Source organism: Ctenocephalides felis, unplaced genomic scaffold (genome assembly GCF_003426905.1).
Source record: "Ctenocephalides felis isolate EL2017-DRISC unplaced genomic scaffold, ASM342690v1 CF-g0.4_SCAFFOLD_01604, whole genome shotgun sequence".
Classification (NCBI taxonomy): Eukaryota; Metazoa; Arthropoda; class Insecta; order Siphonaptera; family Pulicidae; genus Ctenocephalides; species Ctenocephalides felis.
The window spans coordinates 47,750,150-47,765,091 of record NW_020537758.1 but is presented as its reverse complement, the minus strand read 5'-3'; the positions used below and the strand labels follow the sequence as shown (position 1 = coordinate 47,765,091).

Genomic DNA, 14,942 nt, shown 5'->3' with positions numbered 1-14,942 from the left:
ACATAAACTTATGTATTTGTGCAACTGTAACACATTACCTTCGGCGAATCGAGTGTTATGCTAATCCTGTTTTAATATTATTCGTTCTAGAACACGGACAGACTTGACCATATGTTAAAGAGTAAAAAGCATAGGTCGCTAAAACATATTGTAATTGAATCATTACTTAATTTTGGTAAATATCTAGAACGTCTAAATCAGGTGTCCCGAGGTTCAATCCTGCTACGAGTTATCTATTGTCAATCAGTGGTGGCATTAGTTTTCACTTGGAAATGTATGTAACAATAACGTTTCAAGTGTAAATAGCACTCATCCGGCATTGCTGCATCAATAAAAATATCTGCCATATTGCAGAAATTGTAATAATAAAATTTATCACATAGAGATGAGACAACAGTTTGGGTTGCCATCAGTAAAACCGATCTAGTATTGAATTAGCATAATAGCTGATGTGACTCAAGTTCTGACTGCTGTTCGAAACGAAATATATATTTTTTATACTTAACTTTTAAACCAGAATATCCTACAATTTTACAAAGAAAATCGAATTACCATTGTTTCACAATAATTAAATAGCAATGAAAAAAAAATTAAAAGCTATTGTGCTCATTAATAGTTCCAGCAATAGTACTGGAGTTCTACATATGACATGATATAGGTCACCCTAGTGGTCTACTCCATTTTAATGCATTAACTCCAATGGATGCTTCTTTCTCTATCTTTTAATTTGTCATACTTCTGATACTACTTTGTACTATTTGAAGTTTTTACTATAGCAATTTGATGATTAACTTATTGCGTACCTTGTTTTGAAATCGATATACCATGAAGTGCACGATTAAACTTTAAAAGCTTCTTTACATTGAAGAAAATTCACCTTCAATTTCCTTAGTTAATATAGCAACATCACTTTAAAAGTTGCATCAATTACATGTATATATATATATATATATATATACATATATATATATACACACATATATATATATAGGGCTAATTCTGGCGTCCTCAGCTCCTGCATGCAAATTTTTTCTAGCGCCCCCCGATGATTTAAACTCTTAACAGTTTATCATTAAAATTATATAAATAATTAAGTAAATTTTCTCAATTAATTTTAGTAACCCTTCTGGATTTCATACACAAAATTATATATAATCAAGAGCGTATAAAATACATTGATTTTAAATTTATTTAGAAAATCGAGGAAATTCGCGGGTTGATAATAATCAAATATTTTTTAATTTTCAATTATTTCTAATATATGTGTAATATTATTATTTGGCCTTTGAAACATTTTACTTATTTATTTTGAAGATTTTATATGCATTTGATTCTATTGAACAAGTTATGCCTAGAAAGCAAAAAGAAAGCCTTTCATTTTCAAATATTCCATTCGTATTTTATATTAGATTTTTTAAATTTTAACTTAATTTAATTTTTCAGTATTTACAATATCCAAAATTGCATCCTTATTGATATCGTAAGGCCGAATTGCTTTCATCTTTACTTTCCCATCAGATTCTAGAGTATCAGATTGTTTTAAAGTTAAATTTGTTACGTATTTTAAGAGAATTGCTCAAAGATTAGTAGTAGATGCAAAAAATTATTTAGTTCTTGAACTATATTAAAAAAAAACTAATAATGTTTGTATCAGTATTATTTCTGCATAGTTAAAATTATTAAAATAATTAAATTTAGAGCATGGGTTCTGTTTGTTTTTGTTTTAAAGTAAATTTTGCTTCCATTTTTCATATTTGTTCTATTTCCATAACCCTAACCACGCATATGTCTTCCACATTCAAAGTCAATCAGATGCGAAACATTAGCTACAAAAGCAAAAGTTACAAATTAATTCCTCGAAATAAACAAACCATTTTCTAATCACTTACTCCCCATTTTCAATTTTTTTCTTTATAATTTGTAAGTATTTTTTGTAATTTGTAATTAAGGGTTTGGTCGATTGTTGCACAAAACTGATAAATGCTAGTTCTTACCGAGATACATCAAATGTTTTAAATTTTCGAAATCCTATTCGACTTGTTCCAAGTTTGGGTCTCATTCAAAATGACTTAAAACATCGAAAAAACATGAAGATAACAAATTTGATTTTCCAGCGAGGATATTAATTTTTCCTCCGGCAAGTTAATAAATAGTAAATCATGAAGTCATCAAAGAAGTAGTGAAAAATAATTATGGGTAAAAAATATGTGGAGCAGTACAGATTTTTACAACCCATTTGCATGTAAAACATAATTTAGAGTAAAGCATATGCAATAGTAGAAAAACTAAAAAAATGTTTTCACGGGAATTCTGGAGCTAAAGCTTGATAAAGCTCATCATCGAAATATCGATCCAGTATTATCATTGTGATCATTTTTAAAACACTTCGTGTATGGTGAAGCAAAATGCGTTTACAGTAAATTACTGCTATATTATAATCATTTTTAGAAGCTCACTATCGAATTTAAGTTTTGCATCAAAAGTAGTAATTATAACAAATAATTACTACTTTAGCAAACAAATAATTAGCAAACACTAATTATAACAAATTCCCCACTAAATATAACCAATTTTCTGGTTTGAAATATGTGATTATCAACTCACAGAGATCTATAATGATGGCACTTTTGTTATTTCAGGTTAAAAAGCCTAGCAAATATTATAAAATTTGATATTGTCTTAGTAACATTATGAAGTTAAGATTTATCATTTTTGAGTCTCAAACTGTTAATGTACCAATTCGATTCTTGTTCATCTAATTAAAACTGACAAAAACTGACTCAATTCATTTGAGTTAATTACCGCCAATCTAAGCCTAATGGAATGCCTATAAACTGATTTCGCTATTTCCAGTTTGCACATTGTGTTGTGCAAAGTTGCATAACTTTAGTCGCAATGGATAATAAGGCAGACTGTGATTAGAATTATTCAATTAATAATACTTCGTCTTTGTGTTCTAGAACCTCATTGACAGCTTTCATGTTAATATATCATCATAAAGTGTAAGCAAATGCTTTCCGAGATTTATATAACAATAAAAAATTTATTCTCATATATTATTGTTAAGAGTGGGTTTCAGTTAAAGATACCGACTACAATATATCTATCGATAAAGCTGATTTGATGGCCTATTAATAATAGATATAGAGAAACTCTGGGAAAATTCTACTTTTCATTTTTATTGGACAATACTGAGTCAATCACTGTATAGATATCTGAAGAGATATTTTGATGTATTTTATAAAGAATATCTTAGACTTATCACAAATATTTGCAGAATTATTATTTTTAATATATGTTCATTATACCATTGTATTAATAATTTGAAAAACAAATGAAATTGATATTAATATTTAAAATAAAGAATCGGTAGAAAAAGCTTTCATAATATTTTTGATATATATATATTAAGTATTAATTTGGTAAAATTTTTATAAAGTTATACATTAAAACTTTTTAAGATATCCTTTGTCGATACTTGAGGATAATTGGTATCATATTCACATGCCGAAATGAGTAAAAACAATAATTAAAAAAAAATATTGATTAGTTGCTGAAAACCAACTAGTGGTGTATGTCATCGTTCATTTAGGCAAATTGCTGGAACTTCTCGTACCGTAACGAAATGTTCGAGGAATATTAAATGTTTCCAAATAGATTACTATAAATACTGTAACATTGTCTAATATTTATAAGAATTATATAAACTGAATTATATAAACAAAGATAATATATATTTAATGTATATAAGTGACCTTTAGAACTTTAACAAGATAATCTGAATTATTTTCGATATACAAAAATTTGTTTTTCCAAAAGCAATTGTTTTCCCAACACAAGCAGAAAATTTTTGAAATCATTCAAACCGGATGCTTAGTTCTCTCAAAAAATGTCATTTTTTGTACATTTAGCTCCCTATCTTCGAAACGGTTGGGCCTGCCCTTGCCAAAAACTAATCATCACTTCTCTTCATTTCGAATTGAATGTTTTTTAGATCATTCAAATCGGATACAGTTTTTGCTCAGTATCTCCGTAACGGCTGGAGATACTGAGCTTGCCAAAAACTAATCAGCACATCTTCCTATCAATAGGAATCGAATGCTTTTTAAACCATTCAAATTGGTTGATCCGTGCGGCGGAAAACGTAAAAATGTGGACATACAAAACACACACACACACTCGTATCTATTTTTTCTGAGATATGCCATAATGTTCAGAAATTTTCCAAACGTGAAGATATGCAAACATTTTTATCTTGAAATTTCGGCCCATTACTATAACTACCCTACGGGAAGTAAATAATACAGAAAATAATTGAATATTAAAAATTTTCATTTTGTCTTTGATACGATAACAGTATATCTAGTACAATAATATTGGAATACATTTCTTTCCCAGATTTTTTTAAATTAAATTTTACGATAATATCCAACTTAGCATGTTTTTTTATCGTTTTATAACAGCTATTCTAAAATTCAGTATCTTTATTTAAATAAATTTCAATAATGTATTGCACTATAGCGTGATTTTACAAAAACACGTATCCTACTAGTTATGCAATATTGTACGAATCATTTGTGCAATTTCTCTAGAGCGAAATCTTATTAAACTTTAATGTTTTCATTGTTTGTAAATTACAGTAATAATTATTTCAAACCGTGTCTATATATGTGCTGCAATTACTATTAATGAGTATTTATTTATTAGGTTCTAAATTAATTTAAGCGGGATACATTCATGCATTTCAAAAATGAAATGCATTTGCATCTGTTTTATATTTATTTATTTGTTGAAGTATAGTAAATGTTTTAAAGATAATTGTAGTTTTTATAAAATGTTAGTGTAAACCATATGTTTATAATGCAATACCTATATATTATAAATAAAATAATACAAAATCGATGTCCAAATTATTGAAAAATTCATACATTAAATAGTAATTCTAAACTAAAGTGCTTTTATGTTGGGTTTTACGAATAATGTTAAAAATTTAGAAAGATCATTCAACTTCCTTAAATATAAGGTTAAGAGACCATACGTCCCGGTTTGGCCGCGGTAGTCCCGAATTTTCACATAGTGTCCCGGGCTTTTTTGAAAACAATATTTATCTCGAATTTAGATCTTTTGCCTCGGATTTTCGAAAAATATAGGTTTAAATTGGAACTTTGCAATGATGAACTTTTGCTTGATGATAAAATTACAATTATCCATTAAATATTTGAAAATTATATATAAAATGAGTATGCTTATATAAAATATGTTATGAATGAGAAAATTATGAATGCAGAATAACTTTAGTAATTTTAAACTTTCCCAATTTTACGAAAATTATCAAAAATCATGATTTCGAAATTAATACTAAGATACTTACTAAGAAAATTTAACAAAATTTTATACAAGATTTAAAAGCAATAATGTATTAAATACAATTGAAAAAAAAATGAAACCTATACTAAGTTATTTTTATTAAAAAACATTGGATCATTAAAAAAACAGATTTTTATTGTATTCCTATTGTATTCGTTATTGTAAATCATTTTTATATTTATAGATATTTAACATAAATGACACCCCATTACCCAACTTGTCCGAGATTAACATAACTAATAATTGTTGTCTCGGTTTTGGTGTAAAAAATATGGTCACCTTATTAAATATTATTTACCATAATTCTGATTAACTGGAATAAATATTCGGCGCTGCAAATTAGTAAAAACTTTGCAAAAAGTATTTGCTTACAGTTTTAAATATAAAATAATGACCATGGGAAGCACCTAAATATTTGAATATTTTTAATATATATAAATAATTCAATAGTACTAATTTCTACCAAATTGTGTATAAATGATTTTTTATAGAATTTTAAAATGTGTAAGATGTAGGCGGCATTGAAATGCATGCACCCACGTAGAAACTTCCTAAACAATAGTGCTGGAGAAAGGTTAGGTTTCAAGTGCAATTCATAATAACCCTGTTACCTAAGTAAAAACGGCTGTAAATTATTTGAAATTAATTTTTGCACCTATTTAATCGTGAAACATCAGCAATTTTTTTGGTATTTACTGAGAATGTCTACAAGGAATGCCAATCCATTGATTAGACGTCTAGGTTTGATGGTAATTATTTGTGAAATCATTTAAAGTTATCAAATCCAAATTATAGTAAGTTTTCGTGTCCACAAATAGTATACTTTTACTAAATCCTTAAGCTTCATTCATGATTTTATATTTTAAATCATTACATTCGTAAGCCATTTTTCTATTACATGGATGATCCTAATTAATATGATTAAAATCTTGCAACTGGCCATTTTTTTTAAATGGAAAAAATCAACTAGGGAGTTATGCGAAATAATTTTTTATTAATTTATTCCATAGTTCAATTTATTTAACTAACAATTTCTCACAGCTATTTCAAAAAAATCATCAGTTTTTTATGTTACATTTTATTTTATATCGTTTGCCAATGCTATATAATGTATGGTTGTGCTTGTAATAAAATAAAAGTATGTTTCCAGGAGATGCACCGAAATAATTAATATTTGTAGCTATTATAATTCGCAATCGTCATCTTTATATGTATCTACGAGTATTTAGACTACTTTACAACTTATATTTATATATCCGAACGCAATAGTCTATAATTTGTTCGTAAATTTAGTACAAAAATAAAATTTTTAAAAAACAATTTCAAACAATAGGCCGAAGGAATGTCTTTTCCATTTGTTTTGGTATTAATTGTTAATTTAATTGCTATACAGTAAGTTACAGTAATTACAGTAACCAAATTTCAAAATGAAGAAAAGGGCAATTAAGTTTGCGTGAGAACAAAGCATCCAATTGAATGATCGAAAATGCATTCCTGTTGTATTGACGTAATGATTATCTTTTTGCAAAGGCAGGCCCAGCGATTTCGGAGATTCAGGGAAAATTAAAAAAACGATATTTGGCGGTCAAAAAATAGATATTTTTGAAGGTATGATTCCGACATGACTTGGTATCAAAAACTTCAAAACTTTCACCAGAAAAAATTTAAAAAAATTCAGTTTTCAAAATTTTCGAATTTTCAAAATATATCAGTATTTTTAAGAAATGCATTCTTCAAAAACCAAATTTTTCAAACGTTCTCAAAATTTTCAAAATATCAAATTTTCAAAATAGATCTTTTTTTCTTTGAGCTTTCCAAATTTTGAATTACTGTACGGGAAGTGCAAGAAATTTGCATTCGTTTGTTGAATTCTGTTCTCAAAAAATATGACATTCAATATATTAGAAGTAAATATTATTCGTTTAATTTAGTATAAATCAATCTACACTTGGTGGCCTTTTTAGTGCTGAATGTGGCTTTAGATGCAATTACAAACGCCGTCCTAAAATGATTTGTATGAAGAAAAATGCAGAAACATCCGAAGGAATCCGTGGCCAACAGCAAAATTTACCTATTCATCTATTGTTATATATGAATATCCACGTACATTTTTTTGCATCAATCAGCCCAGAACTATCTTAGTGCGTATGTAGCCCCATGCGGTGGCAGAGGTCGCACTTGTCTCACTTAAGTATGTTTATAATTCAATTACATTTAGTGTAGAATCGTAAAAATTGCATTGAATAAATGCGGATGACATCTGATGTAATATTGCCGTCCTATTGATCGATCATGTTATCGTTTAGTTTTCTTTGTCGTTGTGAGGTGCTGAAAATGTTAATATCTTGGACATGTAACATCTCGGGCGTTCTTACGCTACTCGATCAAGGAGGTGTATTACACCTCTCATATGGATGTATTATGTTTTCCCTGCAACGAGATTACTCTCGGTTCTGTTGGTATTGGGAGCGGGAAATGTAATAAGCGACTGCAGCTTTTTCTATGTGTTCGGTCATTCCATGTAATGTTTCTCTATACGTAATAACCCTTTGGATGTATGCACGTACTCGATCAGCGTGATCTCGATCTCGTTCTCGTTCTCTTAACCGAAAGTCGTTCAGGCGCTGCCTATGTATGGGTGCGTGTGTTTGTGCATCTGTGCGAAAATCTGTGAAATTCTTACGCGAGGTATATAAGGCAAATGCAGCCAATGTGCAGTATCATTCGAGTTGGTTTGGTCAATCTAAATACATCATGAAACCTTTTGTGGTACGTATCTATTTATCCTTAATCTAATACAAACGTTTATCGTGTTTAAATTATCTGTGATAATTAAAAAGTTTTTCAACTACCGCTAAAATTCCTTGCATAAAATAATCTCGTTTAATGATCCGATGTAATCAATTTGAGTTTAAGAGTAGTTTGAATAGTTGTTTGAATGGACTAATTAACTGATATTTTGAAGGTAAGCACAAACTCATTATTATCCTTAGGTATTAGCATTGTGCCTGGCGGTGGTGAGCTGCGGTGATGTAGCCGAAAAGAAACAAGAGAAACGCGGTCTGGCCGGACTCGGCACGCACGGAGGCGGTGCCTTACTGTTATCCGCTGGAGGACACGGCGGCCTCGGTGGAGGATACGGCGGCGGATATGGAGGTGGTTTTGGAGGCGGTCTCGGCGGTGGACTCGGCGGTGGATTTGGCGGCGGAGCCGGATTCGGCGGAGGTGCTGGATTTGGCGGAGGATTCGGAGGCGGCGCTGGAGGTGGCGGCGGCGGCGGTGGTGGCGGTGCTGGTCTTGGTGGTCCAGTCACCCTTGGCACACGCAGTCACGTAACTACTACTGTGACACAAGGTATTCCATACGCCGTACCACAACCTTACCCAGTGACTGTAACACGCACCGTTGGAGTACCAGTCCCTCAACCCGTGCCAGTGTCCGTGCCAAGAGCTGTTCCAGTCTCTGTGCCTCAAGCTGTACCAGTTGCAGTACCCCGCGCCGTGCCAGTGGCGGTGCCACGTGCCGTCCCAGTGCCAGTTCCACAGGCTGTGCCAGTGCCAGTCACACAAAGTGTGGCAGTGCCAGTACCCGCTCCATACCCAGTCACCGTTGCTGCTCCATTCCCAGTTAACATTCCCACACCAGTTGTAGTACCAGTAGCCGTAGGAGGCGGTGGTGGTGGTGCCGGTGGCGGATTTGGCGGTGGAGCTGGATTTGGCGGTGGAGCAGGATTCGGTGGCGGGCTTGGCGGTGGTCTCGGAGGTGGTCTCGGCGGTGGTCTGGGAGGCGGTCTTGGAGGCGGCTACGGAGGCGGTTATGGATACGGTGGTGGACACGGAGGATTCGCGGGCGGACACGGATCATCATCATACTCTTCCATCAGTTTTGGAAAACATTAAGTTTTGTAAATAAAGTCTTATGTAATATATCATCTTATCCATCAACATTAAAATATGTTTACCATAACTCATTTGAAAAAACAAAAACAAAGTATAACATCTGTATGTACATTTGTGATAGACATGCTGTTAAAAAATTAAATAATAAAGTTTATATTTTTGATAGAAAATTTTCTACTAATTTTCACTTCGCAACATTACATACATGTATTATACATCCATACGTCATCTTCGCAATACAAAAATATATGAATAAAAATGAAACAAAATTACTTCATCCCTTCAACTCATGTTCATTTTATAAACTTATAATTTTGATTGCGTTCAATAAATAAATGATAAAAATCTAAAAGACTTTTGTAATTATTATATTTATGTAATTCGCTAGTTTAACTATAGATTGTTAGTCTCAATTAAATAACTCAAAATCCTCCCGTTTTCATTTTGTATGAATATGTACCTATAGCTACTCTTCAAATATGTAGCTATTTGCAATTAATAACGTGACAAAATACTGTTAAATTATTCGAACGCACCATTAAGTAACATGTGCAATTTGAACAACCACACAGCAATGGTGAATGGGCATACTATATATCAATTGCAATTTCAATCCACTCTATTCAGCTGTATATCACATTTCGATTGTTTCGTGTCAATATTGTTAATCTAGTTTATAATGTGGTTGTTTGAGGATTGATAATATTTTTTTAAATGAAATTTTGGTACGTCTTTTCATATAAAATGGTAATTATAACATAACAAATCAGTAATATTATTAACCAATAATCATAATAATGATTTCAAAAGATATCGCAATACAATATAAAATCGACCAACAATAATACGAGTACGATTTCTAAATTATATATTTCGAAAAAAAATTTTTTTAATTGCATATGTACATATGCTAATAGGAACGTTCTTATTACCTTAATAAACAAATCTACGCGCACATCATTTAGGATAGAGCCACAGGAAAAATAACTTGTGGGCGATACAAAAAAATTGAAAATACGAATACAATAATACAAATAAATATAATAAGTCCAACATTACAAATTTAGTTCAACTAGTTTTTGAGTTACTCGACCTAAATTAAATACCTCTAATAATCGTATATCATAACCCGAAAATAGATACGTTGAAAATTTGCCCTGCTAGATTTGTCGATTCAGTTTATTTATATGCAAACACCTATCTCAACTCAAAATTTACAAGCGTTTGAATGTATTAATGTGTGAAAATACTAATAAACGATCTAAATTATTGTCATTGATTTTACAAGTGCTCTGCATTCGGGGTAGACAGTGTTCGGAGAAGAACTGAAGTCAAATTAGCCAAAAATAACTACAAAAAACATTCATTTTTATATTTCTACCTATTGGCGAATAAATCGCAAATAACACGATTTATAGCATAATCCAGTATTATATATATATATATATATATATATATATAGATATATATATATATATATATATATATATATATATATATATATATATATATATATATATATATATATATATATATATATATATATATATATAATATATATATATATATATTGATATATATATATATATATATATTTGATATATATATATATATATATATATATATATATATATATTGATATATATATATATATATATATATTATATATATATATATATATATATATATAGAGCTGGATTACCCCATGACCGGCACAATTTGGAGAGCGGCAAATTTTTCAAAATGCCAAAATTTGTCACGGCAATTTATCTTAAGAATTGATCCTGATCTAGATAATTTTTTATGAAATAGAATGTTATTCTTTTTCTAATCAAACTTATTCGAGGGCGCCTCATTAATATTTCTATTGATGTATCGTGTTTAAAATAAAAATTATCAAATTGATAAGCTCTTTTTTGGAGAAATATTGAAGCTCTGTTTGTATTTTGTAACTTTATTAAGGTGAATCTTACATACAAAATGCTTTAAATTGGTTTCTGATTTTATTTCGGGAATTAAAATAATATATTAATAAATTAATTGTTATTTTGTGATAATTTAATTAATTCTTTGTTTGTATATAATTTTTATATACGTTTATAATAAATTCTGTAAGATAAAACTGAACCTAAACTAAAATTAAAACAAAATTTCTACTGATTATTGAAATTTTTGTAAAAAATAATCTGACAATTCGGTGGGCTTATATGTCCATTGATCATTTTTGACCACCAATTGGCATTCCCTTCACGGGTAAGTTATAGTAATTCGAAAAACGAAACGTAAGTGAAATTGTTAAGTATTTACGTTGCAAAACCTTCTGAACATTTTGGCATACCTTAAGAAAAATGGATGTATGCATGTGTATTTGCGTTTTTTTTTATCGAAGGTTTTGAGACGAATCGACCGATTGAATGATTCAATTGTCGGGAATATGTGTTGATTATTTTTCAGACAGGTTTATCCATTTCGAAATAGTGAGCAAAATTATAAGAACTATCTATTAAATTTTTTTTAGAGAGCCATATAATATCTGATCAATTTTTTAGATTTTTTTAGTATATATTAATTTCTCAATGTTCATTCTGTAGATCCACTGATGATGCCATAAAATCCTATGTCAAAACGTTTGGAAAAAATTAAAGATTAACTTCTAAATATTTGTCTTTTATTTGATGTATTGCCCTTGAAGAACTTACTCATATATATATATATATATATATATATATATATATATATATATAAGGGTGGTCTTGGATATGGACATTTTCGAATTTCCTTGCTCCCAAAGGCTCAAATGGTTCCAAATTGATGAAAAACAATTATCTGAAAGTTTTAGCTCTAAATATTAACTTGCAGATAGTGCGCAATTCAACCAAACTTAGTATGGAAATAGCATGGAAAAATTTTTGAAAATAAAAAATAATTTTGTTTAGATATAACTTAGCGACAAATGAATTAAAAGTAGAAATTTGTGTCATTTTTATTGAAAATTTGACACCGCAATTTTTTTGAAAATTTGTTCATGCTGTTTCCATCCAAAACCTTGAATTGCGCTTTATCTAAAAGACAATATTAAAGGCTAAAACTTTCAGAGAATTGTTTTTTATAATAATAAACAAATATAGTTATTAGTATAATTTAGCAATAGCGCAATACATCTTTTTCAAATTCGAAAGCATCTGCATTCGACATGTGACTACAAACTGGAATGATATAGATAGACTAATAAAAAGTAAATTTAACAAGTAGATAAAAGTAAATACCAATCAAAAATTGTATGTAAATTGTTACATTATATTTCTGGGCATTTGAATAAAATCACATCTAGGTCACACTATATTAAATCAATCAAATTGTTGGAAATATAATCATTCAATCAATTAATGAGTGAAAATCAAGTTACTTGATTTGTTTTATCAATTAATGATATTTTGTAAATTAATTAAACTACAAATTTGTAATTCTGTCATTTCTCTTCAGATGTATTTGATTAGCCATTAGGTATAATATATAACGGTTGTTTGTCAACTGGAATATTACAAGAACAGAGAACATCACTCGGAGTAACAAGTGCCTAATATTAAAGATCACAAAAATGAATTAAAGCCTAATTAATAAATTAAACCAGTTGAAGAAAATGCTTCAGTTATGGTAAAGGATTTACCAGATTTTTTCAGCGAATGTATATATATATATATATATATATATATATATAACACAGTATATACATATAATAGCATATAAAATGTACACATTTTCAAGTAAGGATCAAATATTGCTCATAGCTTTTACATAACGTTAATTTTTTTATAAAGGTTTATAAAGTCTGAAGAAGCTCTTTTACAAGGCACTTTTCCATATTTTATGAAGTGTTTGTTTATTCAAATAACAATACCATTGTTTGCTTTACTAGCATGTTTTTTTTTCAGATTCTTGCAATCCAACCATCACTGCCTCAAAACTCCAACATAATTGGTTTGAACTACTAATTTATATAAATGATCCGCAAGTTGTTTTTTCGGTAACTGCCTATAATTTTGAAAATTTTGAAAAAAGAAGTTTAGAAGATGAGAAGAACATACTGAGAAACAAGAAGAAGAATAAAAATTGAACGGAGTTAAAGAAAGAAAATTGAATGGAAGACATATGATATAAGAAGAGATAGTATATATATGATGAATGTATAAGAAATATATATGTAAGAATTGTATAGAATACGATGAAAAATAATATGAATAATGTAGGTGGCTAAAAATGCTGTAAAGCGGAAGCCAATAATTTAAAAAAAAATGTAATAATAAATAAAAATAATTGTGATATTAAATATTGTTTTGAATCAAACTAATTAAGCTATTAGTGTTTCATTTCATATAGTCATATATAATTGAAACACTTACTTTTGTATGACTTGTTTGATATTTAAAGTAAATGCCATATGAAATATTAATGTGCGTAATTCCACTATATTCAATAAATATAATGTAATTATAGTAACTTTCGACATATCAGATTTCATATAAAACACTACTTATATTAATAATAATAATAATTTAATTACGTTGACTATGTTTTTAATAGTGCTTGAACAAATTTAAACTATAATCTAAAATTTTTGTTTTTACTTGTAATTAGCACAGTGACCAGGAGCGTAACTACCGCCGTATCAGCCCGTAGGGGGCCCCCAACGAGCGCAAGCAGAAAGCAAAACAACAATTATTCAAAAAAATTAATAATTTTAACGTAGTTTGCATTTTCTTTTGTTATCGAGAGGTATTGAACTTCAACTTTACCTAACTCTTTAAAAGAATTTATTTCTGCTGCAATATTTTTGCAAGCTCTAGCAATCAATTCAATTAGTAAAGTTTTTGCTCATCCGATAAGTTAATCTTCTTGTGCAGATATGGACAAATCTATAAAACTAATCCAGTTTATAAATTCTTCATATAAAATTGGAATTTGGAATTTTTATAGTTATATTTAAAATATTTTTATATTTGTTTTTGTTACTACCTGAATTGTCTGCATGACGCGTAAGTTTAATAGATATATTCTGATAAATATGATAATATTCTGATAACTCTACAACATGCCAGTAATGACCTACAAAAAGCTAGTATTTTATTAAGTAATCCATTGAATAGACTATGAGAATTAATATATAAAAATATATTGAATTGGTTTTCTAAATTAATCCAAATAATTTGCAAAAAAGATGGATTGCAATAACTATTTTAAAGAACAAAAGACAAAAGATAATGAAGTGTTATTATGATGAGTTATCACAAGATGAGAGAATTTTAGACCCGAAATTTTATTTTAATATATGCTATTGCTGTTTGGATAAATTAATTTCACAAATCAAACAAAGACTTCTAAACTTTTGCGACTTAAGTAGTGACATTTGCCTTATTGAAATCGAGAATTAATAAACATTTACGGCAACGTTTACTGTCAACTGAATTACTGTAAAGAAATACTGTAAATATGTCTCATATGATCATGACCAATTGATGGTTCAAGAAATAGGTTTGAATACATCTAAGAAATCTTATTTTATTAAGATACAATGATGAATGCAATAGGCTTGCATCGGTTTGCATAGGTTTGGCCTTTCCAGTTACAATCGCAATTGCTAAGTTAACGTAAAAATTACGTAAAAACTTCAGGACTGAA

General features: G+C 29.2%; 1 protein-coding gene across 1 annotated transcript; it reads left to right on the top strand.

Annotated features, from left to right (window-relative positions):
- The first annotated feature begins 8,104 nt into the window (after window positions 1-8,104).
- LOC113373890 (glycine-rich cell wall structural protein-like) lies at window positions 8,105-9,266 on the top strand. Its single transcript, XM_026614155.1, has 2 exons — window positions 8,105-8,136; window positions 8,361-9,266. Exons 1-2 carry the CDS (start codon window positions 8,122-8,124, stop codon window positions 9,264-9,266), a joined length of 921 nt encoding a protein of 306 aa, XP_026469940.1. The 5' UTR covers window positions 8,105-8,121.
- Window positions 9,267-14,942: the final 5,676 nt, after the last annotated feature.